Source organism: Cebus imitator, unplaced genomic scaffold (assembly GCF_001604975.1).
Source record: "Cebus imitator isolate Cc_AM_T3 unplaced genomic scaffold, Cebus_imitator-1.0 Scaffold206, whole genome shotgun sequence".
NCBI lineage: Eukaryota > Metazoa > Chordata > Mammalia > Primates > Cebidae > Cebus > Cebus imitator.
The window spans coordinates 3,458,432-3,473,981 of NW_016107521.1; the positions used below are offsets into that span (position 1 = coordinate 3,458,432).

General features: G+C 39.4%; 1 protein-coding gene and 1 non-coding gene across 9 annotated transcripts in view; both read left to right on the forward strand.

Annotated features, from left to right (window-relative positions):
- The window catches only part of RC3H2 (ring finger and CCCH-type domains 2), a 59,721-nt gene that overhangs the window by 20,224 nt on the left and 23,947 nt on the right, over positions 1–15,550 (forward strand). For all 8 annotated transcript variants that reach the window (XM_017548373.2, XM_017548379.2, XM_017548377.2 and 5 more), the window contains 5 exons: positions 6,151–6,326; positions 8,765–8,965; positions 9,427–9,559; positions 9,679–9,797; positions 11,960–12,072. In XM_017548373.2, coding sequence (XP_017403862.1) covers positions 6,151–6,326; positions 8,765–8,965; positions 9,427–9,559; positions 9,679–9,797; positions 11,960–12,072 — 742 coding nt within the window. The remainder of the gene's footprint in view (positions 1–6,150; positions 6,327–8,764; positions 8,966–9,426; positions 9,560–9,678; positions 9,798–11,959; positions 12,073–15,550) is intronic.
- Positions 9,228–9,339, forward strand: LOC119474069. Its single transcript, XR_005203368.1, has one exon. It is a non-coding gene; the product is annotated as a small nucleolar RNA SNORD90 (small nucleolar RNA).

Genomic DNA, 15,550 nt, shown 5'->3' on the forward strand with positions numbered 1-15,550 from the left:
AGCTACTCGGGAGGTTGAGTCAGGGGAATCGCTTGAACTCAGGGAGTGGAGATGGCACGACTGCACTGCAGCCTGGCAACAGAGTGAGACTCCATCTCAAAAAAAAAAAAAAAAATTTTGAGATGATGGGAGAAAATAGAACGTAGACTGAATATTAGATCACATTAAGAAAATAATATGGCTGGGTGGGATGGCTCATGCCTGTTATCCCAGCACTTTGGGAGTCCTAGGCACGGGATTGCTTGAGTCCTGGAGTTGGAAATCAGCCTGGGCAACATGGCGAAACCCCATCTCTACAAAAATGAGTTGGGTGGGGCGGACACTCTGGCTAATGCCTGTTAATCCCAGCACTTTGAGAGGCCAAAGTGGGCGGATCACAAGGTCAAGAGATATAGACTATCCTAGCCAACATGTTGAAACCCCATCTCTACTAAAAATGCAAATGTTAGCCAGTTGCAGTGGCATGCGCCTATAGTCGCAGGTGCTTGGGTGGCTGAGGCAGGAGAATCGCTTGAACCCGGGAGGCTAGGTTGCAGTGAGCCAAGATTGCACCACAGCACTCCAGCCTGGCGACAGAGCGAGACTTCATCTAAAAAAAAATGAGTCCCGTGTGGTGGCACCAGCCTGTGGTTGAGAGGATCATTTGAGCCCAGGAGGTAGAGGTTGTAGTGAGTCAAGATCATGCCACTGCACTCTAGCCTGGGTGACAGAGCAAGACCTTGTCTCAAAAAAACAGAGAAAGAAAATGTATTACTTTTTTTAGGTGTGATAATGGTGTTGTACTAAAATTTTAAGTCAACTCTTAGAGATATTTCAATATTTAAACACTTCAGTATTTAATACTGAAGTATTTAAGGGTGAAGTAATATTTGTCTGGGATTTTTAGATACTCAGCGAAAGCAAACTACAAAAATGAGCAAGAGCCGGGTGCGGTGGCTCACACCTGTAATCCCAGCACTTTGGGAGGCCGAGGCGGGTGGATCACGAGGTCAAGAGATCGAGACCATCCTGGTCAACATGGTGAAACCCCGTCTCTACTAAAAATACAAAAAATCAGCTGGGCATGGTGGCGCATGCCTGTAATCCCAGCTACTCAGGAGGCTGAGGCAGGAGAATTGCCTGAACCCAGGAGGCGGAGGTTGCGGTGAGCCGAGATCGCGCCATTGCACTCCAGCCTGGGTAACAAGAGCGAAACTCCGTCTCAAAAAAAAAAAAAAAAAATGAGCAAGAGGTGGATCAAACCTGACTGACAAAAGCTGTGTTATAGATGTATGTTCTCTCTGCTTTTATATATGTTTAAAATTTTCTGTAATACAAAATGTTAAAATACTTTTTAAAAATCTACTTTTATACAGAATTTAAGAATGTTACCTTTGGATATTTCCTAATGTTTACTTACTTAAGAAGCAATAGACTAGGTGTCAGATCTTTGTTCTACAGCTCAGAAACAAAAAGACAACCCAATTTAAAAGTGGGTAAATAACTTGAATAGACATTTCAATGGCTAACAAGCACATGAAAAAATCCTGAGTGTATTTAGTTATTAGGGAGACGCAAATCAAAATCACAGTGACATACTTGTTTATACCCACTCAGCCATCATTTTATTTCATTTTTTTGGAGATAGGGTCTTGCTCTATTGCCCATGTTGGAGTGCAGTGGCACAATTATAGCCCACTGTAACTTGAAACTCCTGGCCTCAGGCAGTCCTCCCATCTCAGCCTCCAAAAGTGCTGGGAGTGGCCGTAGTTTTTAAAAATGGAACATAAGAAATGTTGGTGAGAATGTGGGCATGTAAAAATGGTGTGCTGCTTTGGAAAAGAATTTGTCAATTCCCTAAAAAGTTAAACGGTATTACCATATGACCCAGCAGTTTTATTCCTAAGTATATACCCAAAAGAGTAGAAAACAGGTATTCAAACTAATACTTGCATGCAAATGTTTATTGCAGCATTATTCACAATAGTCAAAAGGTGGAAACAATGCAAATATCCATCAAGTGATAAACAAAATGTAGCATATCTGTAAATAGACTGTTCTTCAGCCATAAAAGGAATGAAGTACTGAGATATGCTGCATGTGGATGAGCTTCAAAAATACAACATTAGGTTGGACGTGGTGGCTCATACCTATAATCCCAGCACTTTGGGAGGCTGATGATAGAAGGATCACTTGAGCCCCAGAGAGGGAGAGAGAGAGACAGGGAATAGAGAGACAATTTTGTTGAAAGGACAAAGAATTGAAGATGAAGGAGCTCCTATTAGATGTAAGTGGGGCAATTTAAACATCATAATGAGTGACTACAATGGATTGAAACACAATATATACAAACAGTTTCACGGACAGTTCTTATATGTTGAGGAAAGTTTCCTCTTTTAGCTGAATTCAAACTAATAATACATTTAGAAAATGATACAATTAGAAAAGTCACAATTTTGCATCCCCAAATGAATTAATGGGCTTCAGCAAGAATTATTTGTGGCTGTAAAACCCATTAGATGAAAGGTTACTGAGGAAATTTATAATAGATGGATAAAGTGTGAACCCACTGATAAATCTTAGCATTACTAAAAGTGAGGCAAATAGGCCTATGCTGTGTGTATCTTGACATGATGCATGGAATAAGGGGTGCCCTTGGCAGCAAATAAACTTTACATGAGTGAAGGGGTGGCGGGGCACAGTGGCTCATGCCTATAATCCCAGAACTTTGGGAGGCCAAGTTGGGCAGATCTCTAGCCCAGGAGTTTGAGACCAGCCGGGGAAACACGGCAAAACCCCATCTCTACCAAAAATGCAAAAATTAGCTGGGCATGGTGGTGTGCACCTGTGGTCCCAGCTTCTCAGGAGGCTAAGATCAGAGGCTCACTGAAGCACAGGAAGTCGAGAACACAGTGAGTTGTGATGATGCCACTGCACTCCAGCCTGGATGACAAAGCAAGACCTTGTCTCAAAATATAACAAGTAAAAAATCAAAAATATTGTCAGTGCAAAATTAGCCAAATCTAGAATATGGGAAACTCTTCAGAAACACGATTTTTTCTTTAACAAATGGATTTTCTTTTAAGTGAGAGGGTTAAAGGTTGGTGGGGAATTGATACAGATTTTTTTCTTAAAACCTAAAGATACATCAACCAAAAGCAATATGTGAACTTTGTTTGGATAATTTAAGAAGACATTTTTCGGCCAGGTGCTATGCCTCACACCTATAATCCCAGCATTTTGGGAGGCCAAGATGGGCGGATTACAAGGTCAGGAGATCGAGACCATCCTGGCCAACGTAGTGAAACCCCATCTCTACTAAAATTCAAAAAATTAGCCCAGCGTGGTGGTGCGTGCCTGTAGTCCCAGCTACTCGGGAGGTTGAGTCAGGGGAATCGCTTGAACTCAGGGAGTGGAGATGGCACGACTGCACTGCAGCCTGGCAACAGAGTGAGACTCCATCTCAAAAAAAAAAAAAAAAATTTTGAGATGATGGGAGAAAATAGAACGTAGACTGAATATTAGATCACATTAAGAAAATAATATGGCTGGGTGGGATGGCTCATGCCTGTTATCCCAGCACTTTGGGAGTCCTAGGCACGGGATTGCTTGAGTCCTGGAGTTGGAAATCAGCCTGGGCAACATGGCGAAACCCCATCTCTACAAAAATGAGTTGGGTGGGGCGGACACTCTGGCTAATGCCTGTTAATCCCAGCACTTTGAGAGGCCAAAGTGGGCGGATCACAAGGTCAAGAGATATAGACTATCCTAGCCAACATGTTGAAACCCCATCTCTACTAAAAATGCAAATGTTAGCCAGTTGCAGTGGCATGCGCCTATAGTCCCAGGTGCTTGGGTGGCTGAGGCAGGAGAATCGCTTGAACCCGGGAGGCTAGGTTGCAGTGAGCCAAGATTGCACCACAGCACTCCAGCCTGGCGACAGAGCGAGACTTCATCTAAAAAAAAATGANAAAAAAAAAAAAAAGCCATGTTAAATGAAAGAAACTAGCCAACTAGTGGTTGCCAGGGGTTGTGTAGAGTGTATAAGCAGTGACTGCTTAATGTTGTTGGGGTTTTCTTCGGTGTGATGAAGATGAGAATTAGAGTTGATGGTTATACAATACTGCGAATATAGTAAATACCACTGAATTGTGCAGTTAAAATGGTTAATTTTATCTCAATTTTTTAAAAAGTCCTTGCTAACAGAGAAACCCTGAGAGACAAAAAAGAAAAAAAAAAGATAAAATGATAATTAAAAAAAAGAAACATTTAAAAATTTTTAGAAGTCCTTGGTTCTATTAGGTTGGTACTAAAGTAATTGTTATTTTTGCCGTTACACTTCCAATTTTGCTGGTAGCTAGATATAGCTTAGTCACTTCTCTGGACCTCAATAGCTTCACGTTTGTATTTTGAATCTAGATAATCTCTCAGCTCTATTGTTTTGATTGATAATCATGTATTTGTAAGTTGTAATTTTGAAATAATTTCATATTTACTGAAAAGTTGTAAGAATAATGCAGAGAATTTCCTGTATATTCTTTACCGAGATTCAGCACTTTCTAATATTTTGCTATGTTTGTTATTCTTTCCCTCTCTTCTGAACCATTTGAGAGTAGGTTGCTTATTTTATGCTCCTTTTCTTTAATACTTTAGTGTGTTTCCTAAAAACAAGGATACTCTCTTACGTAACAATATTACATTCATTAAATTTTTAAAAATTAGTGATACAATGCAGTACTATATACATTCTGTAGTTCATATTCCAGTTTTGTCAATAATTTTAAAAATAACTTTTAGGGTATTTATTTTCTTCAAGTGTAAGATCCAGTTCAAGATCACTTACTATATTTTTTAGTCATATCTCTTTTTAGTCATCTTTATTCTACAACTATTCCTCAGCCTTTCTTTGTCTTTTATGACACTGATATTCTTGAAGAATACAGGCCATTTATTTTACAGAATATTTCTTTTTTCTTTTTTTTTATTTTTTTGAGATGAAGTTTCGCTGTTGTTGCCCAGGCTGGAGTGCAATGGCGTGATCTCGGCTCGCTGCAACCTCTGACTCCCGGGTTCAAGTGATTCCCCTGTCTCAGCTTCCTGAGTAGCTGGGACTTCAGGAGTGTGCCACCATGCCTAGCTAATTTTTGTATTTTGGGTAAAGACAGGGTTTCACCATGTTGGCCAGGCTGGTCTTGTATTCCTGACCTCAGGTGATCCACCCACCTCAGGCTGCCAAAGGGCTGGGATTACAGGTGTGAGCCACTGCGCCTGTCCTCAGAATATGTCTTAATTTGGGTTTGTCTGATGTCTCTAATGATTACCTTCAGATTATACTATATATTCCTGGCCATAAAGCCACATAAATGAAATTAATACCTTCTTTGGGTATTGCATTCAGAGGCTAATATACCATTTTTTAAATTATATACAAAGTAGTTCTGACAGGCAAAGTAACAGTCTCATCCATGAAAACAGTACCGTTTATTATAACCCTACTGTGGGTCCTTTGCATATTATTGTCAGAGTAGTTCTGTGTGTTTCATTTTTATGTATTTGAGATAGGGTTTGTCTCTGTCGCCTAGGCTGGAGTGCAGTGATGTCATCACAGCTCACTACAGCTTGAGCCTCTTGGTCTCAAGTGATACTCCCACCTCTGCCTCCCAAGTAGCTGGGACCACAGTCACATGCCACCATGCCCGGCTAATTTTTTTTTTAATTTAACATTTTTGTAGAGACAGGTTCTCCCTATGTTACCCAAGCTCGTCTCAAATTCCTGAGCCCAAACAATCCTCCTGCCTCAACCTCTCAAAGTGCTGGGATTTACAGGTGTGAACCACCATGCCCAGCTGTGTGTTTTATAAATGACACTTTTTACCTTAACATTATCATCATCTAATTGATTGTTAAATACAGAAGATATTTTAAGTTCTGTTAACTTATGTTTTGATTAGTATTTAGTGGAAAGTATGTTTTATTTGTGGAAAGTATGTTTTATTTTGCTTGATTACCTTTTAAATAAACTATGTACAGGTGATGTCCTCTTCGTGCTAATTAAATATAGATTGTGGGTAATGGGTCACTATAAACTCTAATACCCAAAGATGCCCATGACACACATGATCTGATGGGTTCCCCATTTATCGTGAGCTCATGTTCCTTTAATATTTTTAGCTATGCAAGAAGAGGCCTTGAAGCTTGTGTTACTGGCATTAGAAGATGGTTCTGCCCTCTCAAGGAAAGTTCTGGTACTTTTTGTTGTGCAGAGACTAGAACCAAGATTTCCTCAGGCATCAAAAACAAGTATTGGTCATGTTGTGCAACTACTGTATCGAGCTTCTTGTTTCAAGGTAAGCAATAAGCATCTATGTAAAGATATGCCTGTATATGAGACAGGGACTTCTCAAATTCATGTTACCCAATCTAGAGGGCCTAGCAAATGCAGAATGCTTACAAGAGTTAAGAAGAACTTTCCTTCTGCATTGATTGCATCTGTGATACCACCTTTTAGTACCTGTTACTACCGGTTGGCAAAATAAAAGCATATATGTGATGTCAGTAACAGGAAGAACATAAGGAAATCATTTGGTAAACTCGACTCTTATCAAGTAAAAGTGGACTGCAGAAGCCTGGTTTCTTTACATTTAGTATCTTAAAAGGGAATCAGAAACTATATAACTTCATAAGGAGTATGTAAACTTTGTAACCCAGTATTATTTTGTTATCTCATTCTCTTTAGTGATTAGATTAACACCTTTAATCTGAAAATGGCCTACATGTTATCTCAGATACAGCAAGGAAATGGAAAGTTGAGGACATTGGCCCACTCTGCTTTTAGATGTTGTTTTTTTTGTTTAGTGGAAAGGGTAGGGAAGAACCCTAAGATATTTTAAAATGTAGTTTCATTGTCTAATAGGCCAGTGGGTGGTGACAGATACTGAAAGCAAGCTGAATCCTTAAAGTGTTTTTATGTTCCAAGAGTGTAGGTTGCTAACTGTGTCTTGAGAAAGGCCCATGGACTTGGAAATAGAAAGGCCTATTGGCTTCTATGAAAGTGAAGTATTTAAATTTGAAACCAAAGCTTATGTAGGTTATTTTGTTGGTTTTATAGCCTCCCAAGAGTAAAAAGTGTATAGATGGAAAAATGTTTCCTTGGCACACTGGTTAGTTTGAGGTAACAGGTAATTGATGATAGAAATGTATTGAAATGAATTCATTTAACTCCACTAAGGAGGCTTGGACACTATCTGCCTCATAGTCATAGTGTTTAGTTTTATGCCCTTAGGGCAACAATTGAAATTAATCTCTGGTTCCACACACAACCTCACTAGGCCATGTAAAACTCTGCAACTTTTGATTGTATCATTTTTTTACTACTCAAGTAGAGATTAAAGCTATATAAATACCCTGATGATAATTTCTGTGGTAGCAGAAAATTTCTTTTAATTTTTGTTTTTTAGGAAAAGACTCTCGCTCTGTTGCTTAGGCTGGAGTGCAGTGGCACCATCGTAGTTCACCGCAGCCTTGAACTCCTGGGCACAGGCCATTCCCCGCCTTGGCCTCCCAAGAAAATTTCTTAATTATCGTGTGGTAGTGCTAATGTATGCCTACCCGTTGGCTGGATTTCTTGCTTGTATATTTTTATCCTCTACTGTTACCAAAGTGATGTTTTTTAAAACATAAATCGGATCATGTCCCTTCTCTGCTTAAAAGTCCTCAGTCAGCCCTGTACATAGTTTATACCTGTTATCCCAGCACTCTGGGAGGCCAAAGTGAGAGGGCTGCTTAAGCCCAGAAAGTCGAGGCTACAGCAAGCCTAGATTGTACCACTACACTCCAGTCTGGGTGACAAAGTGAGGCCCTGTTGACCCTATCCCCACCCTCCAAAAAAAAGTCAGTGGTTTCACATTCCTTCATGATAATACCCAAAGTTCCTACTCTAGTATATAAGGCCCTCTATTATTCTCTAGCCTGTATCATAACTTTAACCCTATATGCTGTGCTCTTTCATGTTTCTATTTCACCAATTGCTGCTAAAAATTCTATTTCTCCCCCTTCTTTTTTTTCCTTTTTTTTTTTTTTTTTTTTTGAAACAGTCTTGCTCTGTCCCCCAGGCTGGAGTGCTATGGTGCTCTCTCAGCTCACTGCAATCTCTGCCTCCCGGGTTCAAGCAATTCTCCTGCCTCAGCCTCTCGAGTAGCTTGGATTACAGGCACCTGCCACCACGTGTGACGAATTTTTGTATTTTTAGTAGAGATGGGGTTTCACCATTTTGGCCAGGCTGATCTCAAACTCCTGACTCAAGTGATCTGCCTGCCTTGGCTGCCCGAAGTGCTGGGATTATAGGCATGAGCCACCGTGCTCAGCCTCCTCACCTTTCTTTGGTCAGGAAACTCCTATTCTGCACTAATCAATTCATGCAGCTTTTAGCTGGGAGAAGCCTTTTCTGAAAGATCTTTCCTCCCCCTAATTTAATTCCCTTTCTTCTTCGTTGCCATCAAAGCCTTATAATTGCACTTTTACTATAATTTTCTAGTTACACGTTTCTCTTCCTTCCAGTGGCTGAAATCATTGAAGACAAGGATTATGTATTTAGTTATGTAAGTTTCTGTTTTATTCCAGAAAGAATTTGTGGTCAGGACATTATCTTATCTTTGTACCTTATTTGTGTGGTGTCTGATATGTAGGTGTCCCCAACCTTCCCTGAAAAAAGAATAAACGACTCGGTTACAGGAAGAAAGCACAGACCAATTCTGATGACTTTCTTTTTGTCTTTTCTATTTTTTAGGTTACCAAAAGGGATGAAGACTCTTCCCTAATGCAGCTGAAGGAAGAATTTCGGAGTTACGAAGCATTACGCAGAGAACATGATGCCCAAATTGTTCATATTGCTATGGAAGCAGGACTCCGTATTTCACCTGAACAATGGTCCTCACTTTTATATGGTGATTTGGCTCATAAATCACACATGCAGTCTATCATTGATAAGGTTTGTGAAATTAGAGATGCTGATGTTCTACCAATGCTGTTACATTGAGAAGTATTAGAATATTATAAAGAGTCTAGACACAAACAGTTGGAGATTCCTATGTTTTTAAATATCAGACTCTTATAAATTATCCTTATTTTCTTTTATTTTTCTACTTGCAAAATAAAGGGGTGCAACAGGGAAACAAATACTTAATAGCATAAAAGCAGTGAGACAAAGTTTCAAGCTTATCTGTATTCTGACCTCAGAGAGTTAATACAGCTTATAAGTTTTCTAAGTGTCTAATGATGAATTTCATAGGGCAGATTCTGAGGTGAAAATTTTAATTCATCACTGATACTCCTACTGTGGAATCTGAAGACACTTGAAAACTTATTAAATATGTTGACATATTGAAAGTATTTGAATATAAGTGTGTCATAAGAACCAAATTAAAAACCATTGTCATTTCTGTTTGTTAGCTACAGTCTCCAGAGTCATTTGCAAAGAGTGTCCAGGAATTGACCATTGTTTTGCAACGAACAGGTGACCCAGCTAACTTAAATAGACTGAGGCCCCATTTAGAACTTCTTGCAAACATAGACCCTAATCCAGGTATGTGGGACTATGCTTAGTTGCTTATATTTTTTTCTACTTTTGAGGTGAATAACACAAGAGAATTACTGCTAATATTCTTTCCCCCTCAAACCCCCGCCCTTGTTGGTGTCTTTTAGATGCTGTTTCACCAACATGGGAGCAGTTAGAAAATGCAATGGTAGCTGTTAAAACAGTAGTTCATGGCCTTGTGGACTTCATACAAAATTATAGTAGAAAAGGCCATGAGACACCTCAGGTAAGTACATTTATTATACTTATGACTGCTGTTGTTTCTAATTCACCTTCATCCTGAATATCTTAACAAGCCGTTTTGTTAATTGGACTCTGTATGTGACTCTAATCTCTCATAATTTTTATTGTCTCTGTTCTTTTGGGAGAAACTCAGTTTTCAGTGTACCTGGTAAATATTTCATAGCACAAGAGTTTAGATGGCATCTTCGGTGTGAATATACTTCATTACAAAATATTTTTGACCAAATATCGATAATTCCAAATGTTTTGTCTAATTCTTTTCTACTGTGGGAAATTGTCATTTTTTTTCTCTATTGAATTTCTATATGTAAATTTATGGAATTTGAATTTTCAAGATATTTTCAATGTACTTTAGAAATTAAGATATAATCCTGGCCAGGCATGGTGGCTCACGCCTGTACTGTGGGAGGCCTAGGCGGGAGGATCACGAGATCAGCAAATCGAGACCATCCTGGCTAATTGGTGAAACCCTATCTCTAATAAAAATACAAAAAAAGTTAGTGGTGGCACGCGCCTGTAGTCCCAGCTACTTGGTAGGCTGAGGCAGGAGAATCACTTGAACCCAGGAGGCGGAGGTCGCAGGTGAGCCAAGGTTGTGCCACTGCACTCCAGCCTGAGCTACAGAGTGAGACTCCGTCTCAAAAAAAAAAAAAGAGGCCGGGCGTGGTGGCTCACGCCTGTAATCCCAGCACTTTGGGAGGCTGAAGCGGGCGGATCACGAGGTCAAGAGATCGAGACCATCCTGGCCAACATGGTGAAACCCCGTCTCTACTAAAAATACAAAAAAAAATTAGCTGGATGTGGTGGCGTCCACCTGTAGTCCCAGCTACTCCGGAGGCTGAGGCAGAAGAATTGCTTGAACCCAGGAGGCAGAGGTTGCAGTGAGCCAAGTTCACGCCACTGCACTCCAGCCTGGCACCTGGCGATGGAGTGAGACCATGTCTCAAAAAAAAAAAAGAAAAAAATTAGCTGGGCATGGTGGTGGATGCTATAATCCCAGCTACTCAGGAGACTGAGGCAGGAGAGTCTCAGTTTGAACCTGGGATGGGGAGGCTGCAGTGAGCCAAGGTCACCCCACTGCACTCCATCCTGGGCGCAGAGAGACTCTTATCTCCAAAAATATAAAATAAACTGAAAAGAAGTTAAGGTATAATTTTTTATACGAATAATTTCTATTTATTAAGTTACTATGGGCCATTAACTACATTCAGTGTTTTACATATATTGTTTCTTATTCTCACAGCCACCTGCAATGTAGTTGCTATTTCCAAGCTGAAATTCAAAGAGGTTAAATAACATGGTATAAGATTGTGCTGTCAGTAAGAGCTGGAATCAAACCTACTCTTTCTACTCTTCTCTCCTTAATCTATTAGAAGACACTATAACTTAAAAAAAAAATTAACTGAAAAACGAATGTTTTCATCTTAGGCTCATAAGAATAAGAATAACTTAGCTTTTGGTGCAAATTATAGAAGTCATAATGAAATTTTAATATTCTGCCTCATTGTGTGAACTCAAATAGTTTAAGCCTGAGAGTTATACTCTCAAGTTGACAAACGAATTGGTAATTTTTCACTTCTGAGGGGAACTGTATTCAACCTTTTCTGCGAAAGTTTACTTTTTTTTTTTTTTTTTTTTTTAAATAAAGATGGAGTTTCACCATGTTGGCCAGGCTAGTCTCAATCTTCTGACCTCAAGTGATCCGCCCACCTCGGCCTCCCAAAGTGCTGGGATTACAGGCATGAGCCACCACACCTGGCCAAGAAAGTTTAAGTAGACAAAGCTTATGGCTTTTTTTAACGGTTTTTAAAATTGTTTGATTTTGGTAGCAGAATTTTAAGACAGCAATAAATTGATGAAAAAATCTTTCCTTTTTCTGGGCGTTCTGTTGACTAATGAATAAATGGACATGACATTTGAACCAGTTTCAAATAATCTTCAGAAGGAATATCTAAAGTTCTAACTCAGGGTTATGTCACATAACTCACAACAGGAAACAATGGAATATTAGTTGTTTTAGCCCAAGAAATACTTATCTAATGTGAGAAAGAATTAAAGGTGTAATTATAAAGTTCTGAACTTCCAAGAGTGAATAACAAGTGGAATCTTCACTTTTGCACTCATTGAAGTTTTTTATTTTTGTAGCCTCAGCCAAACAGCAAATACAAGACTAGCATGTGTCGAGATCTGCGACAGCAAGGGGGTTGTCCACGAGGAACAAATTGTACATTTGCCCATTCTCAGGAAGAGCTTGAAAAGTAAGAGTTGAAAATTTCATATGGGTTTAATTTTTTATTTTTATGGGAGTGTTACATGTAGTCCTGAAGTTTGCAGTGACTTTCAAAAATGCAAATTAAGGGCTGGGCACCATAGCTCATGCCTGTAGTCCCAGCAGTTTAAGGGGCTGAGGCAGAAAGATTGCTTGTGCTCAGGAGTTTGAGACCAGCCTGGGCAAGATAGGGAGACCCCCTTCTCTACAAAAAAATTAAAAATTAGCTGTGTGGTCCCAGCTGCTCAAAAGGCTGCGGTAGAAGGATTCCTTAAACCCCAGAGGTCAAGGCTGCAGTGAGTGTGTTCTTGTGGCACTCCAGCCTGAGGCATACAGCAAGACTCTGCCTCAAAAAAAACAAAACAAAACATGTAAGATCTGGGTACAAGATTAACCTAAGTGATTTAGAACCTTAATGGTCATATCTTGAGACCATTTTATAGCTGGAATCCATTTTTCTACTGAGCACATGTACAGAATGAAAATAAATGCGGTCTTATTTGCTCAGATTCAGTTAAACCTAGCAACAGAGTATCAGGCAAAATGGTAAAGCAGATATATATTCTTTTTATGACTTTTGGTCTTTTTAACATTCTTTTTCCCTGTGTCTTCTTTATCTTCTCCTATGGTTAACCCCTTTTTCTACGTCCATTTACCCGAGACATAAAAATTAATGTATACAAGGTTTAATAAAATTATCCAATTTTTGTTGTTCTGTTTTTTAACCAAAACTTTCATTATTGAGACCTCACCAAAACTTTATCCCAGCCTTTCTACTTTTTGCTGGCCAATGTATCAACTTTTTTTTTTTTTTTGAGATGGAATCTTGCTCTGTCACCCAGGCTGGTGTGCAGTGGCACAATCTTGGCTCACTGCAACCTCTGCCTCCCCAGTTCAAGCAGTACTCCTGCCTAAGCCTCCCTAGTAGCTGGGACCACAGGTGCCCACCACCACGCCTGGCCAATTTTTGTGTTTTTCATAGAGGCGGGGTTTCACCATGTTGGCTAGGCTGGTCTCAAACTCCTGACCTCAAGAGATCTGCCCACCTTGCTTTCCCAAAGTGCTGGGATTACAGTTGTGAGTCACCGTGCCCAGTCCTGTCTATCAACTCTTAGTGGACATGTTCATTTTGTTTTTAGATACTTTAAACTCAAACTGAGCTAATTTTCTCCTCCCATACCCCCTCCTCTGCTTTACATTGTACTCCGCTCGTGTACCCTGTTTAGCCATCCAGCCAGTTATATATGTTATGTTATAATAATCATCTTTGTCAGTTGTCCTTCATTCAGCCTTTTCTGCTTAATCAGTCAAAAAATTCTGCCAATTCATCTTCCTGTATGTTTCTCAACTCTTTCTTCTTTCCATCCCTGTGACCCAAGCTGTCATCCCCTTTTCTCAATCCATAGTTGCCATCTAACTAGTCGTCTTACATCTCTTGTTGTCCACCCCTTCTCCCATTATTTTCCTTAAAATAGTAATATTTTAAAACACATTTACTCATGTCACCCTTCTTCACCTAAGCCTTTGATAGCTTCTCATTGTCCTATGGATTAAGATATAAAATCTGTGTTGTGGCCTCTAAGATCCTGCATCATCTAATCTGTGCCTGCCTTTCTGATCTCATTACACAACACTAATTGTACTCTGTGCTCAAGCCACCTCTGTTCTCTCTGTTCCTGGTAGGCACTGTGCTCTTTCCCACCTCAGGTCTTTTACATAATGCTGTTACTCCTAGCTTTGCCTTTGAGACATTTCCTTTATCTAGCTCATCTTTCACTTTTTCAGGGTAATTCCCCCGACGCTTCATACTAACCAGCTTCCTCTTTGACACACTTATCACATAAAATTAATTAATGGTCTGTTTTAGAGCTTGACAAACTTCTCTATAAAGTTCAGTTAGCAAACATTTTTGGCTTTGTGGGCCACAGAATCTGTTACAACCACTTAGCAGTGCTATTGTAGGAAAAAAAAAAAAAAAATCAGCCACAGACAATGCATAAATTTGGCATGGCTGAAAGCTTTGTTTACAAAAACATTTTACAGGAACTATGGCCCATGATCTGTTTATTAAATGTTTGTCTACCTTACGTAATTGTAATCCCCATGGACTAAATCTTTATTATTATCTCCTTTCCTCAGTGGCTAGCATGGGTGCTATACATAATGAGCTCTACAAGCAGCAGCAGTGTGATAGAGAGAAGATATGTGTGTCTGCAGTGAAAAGAGCAGAAACATGCTTCTCTTCTCAGGTTTTTTCCCCACTTGAAGAACCTAGAGAGAGGATACAGGAGTCCGAAGGAAAAAAGATGCTGTTTGCACCCAGTCCAATTCTATATACAGAATTTCACATCAAGATAATTTGTGAGACTCCAGGAAATATATTCAGCTTGTCCATACCTGAAATAGAGCTTTTTAGCTAAAAGAGAGCTTTTGAGAATACTTTGCTTGGGAGCAGTTAGACTAAAAAAGTCAGAGAAGAAACTGTGGTTTCATTGCCATTCCACCCTCATTTAGTGCCCAAGCTGAAAATCCATTTTACTTCTCTCTCATATCTTCAAACAGACTTCATACCCTTCATCTGCAGTACCTAGTTCAGTACTTCGTTATCTTTTGCCAGACTTATAAAAGTAGTAGTAAAAATAATAATAGCCAAGCTGGGTATGGTGGTTCATGCCTATACTTCCAGCATATTGGGAGGCAAAGGCAGGAAGATATCTTGAGTCCAGGAGTTTGAGTCCAGCCTGGGCAACATAGTGAGACCTCGCCTATACAAAAAATAAACAAAACTGGCTGAGCATAGTGGCATATTCCTGTCAGCTACTCAGGAGGCTTAGGTAGAAGGATCACTTGAACCTGGGAAGCTGAGGCTGCCATGAACTGAGATTATATCACTTTATATTACAACTTGGGCAACAGAGCGAGACTCTGTCTCAAAAAAATAAAGAAATAAAAATAATAAATAGATTAATAGAAATAAATAATAAATGAAATCTCAGTCATTCAAAAATCATAGCCAAATTATTGGTCACATTTTTAGTGTTTCACATGGTAATTCAGTTTATTTGTTTTACTGCTTCAGTGGCTTTTTACCCAGTGTGTTCCTATATCTCAACCTGTCCTTTCCATTTCCACTATTTTCTTTCTAAAATATGTGTATCTCCTTTAAATTCTTAATTGGTTCCTTAGTACATCACAGACTCTCGTCCTGATTTTGTACTCTAGCCCTACTCCACCATTTGTGTATTTTGTTTTTAAGGTACATTCAATCAATCACTGTTGATTACTAGATAAATAATCTTTTACTCTTCTTTTCACTTGTCTGTATTGTTTACTCCATATTGTATTATTTTCTCTCTCTCCTTTATCTGGAGAGCTATTTCTAATCAGATATTACCTTCCCTCTGCAGACTTCCCTAGGCACTGTTTTTTTTTTTTTTTTTTGATACGGAGTTTCGCTCTTTTTACCC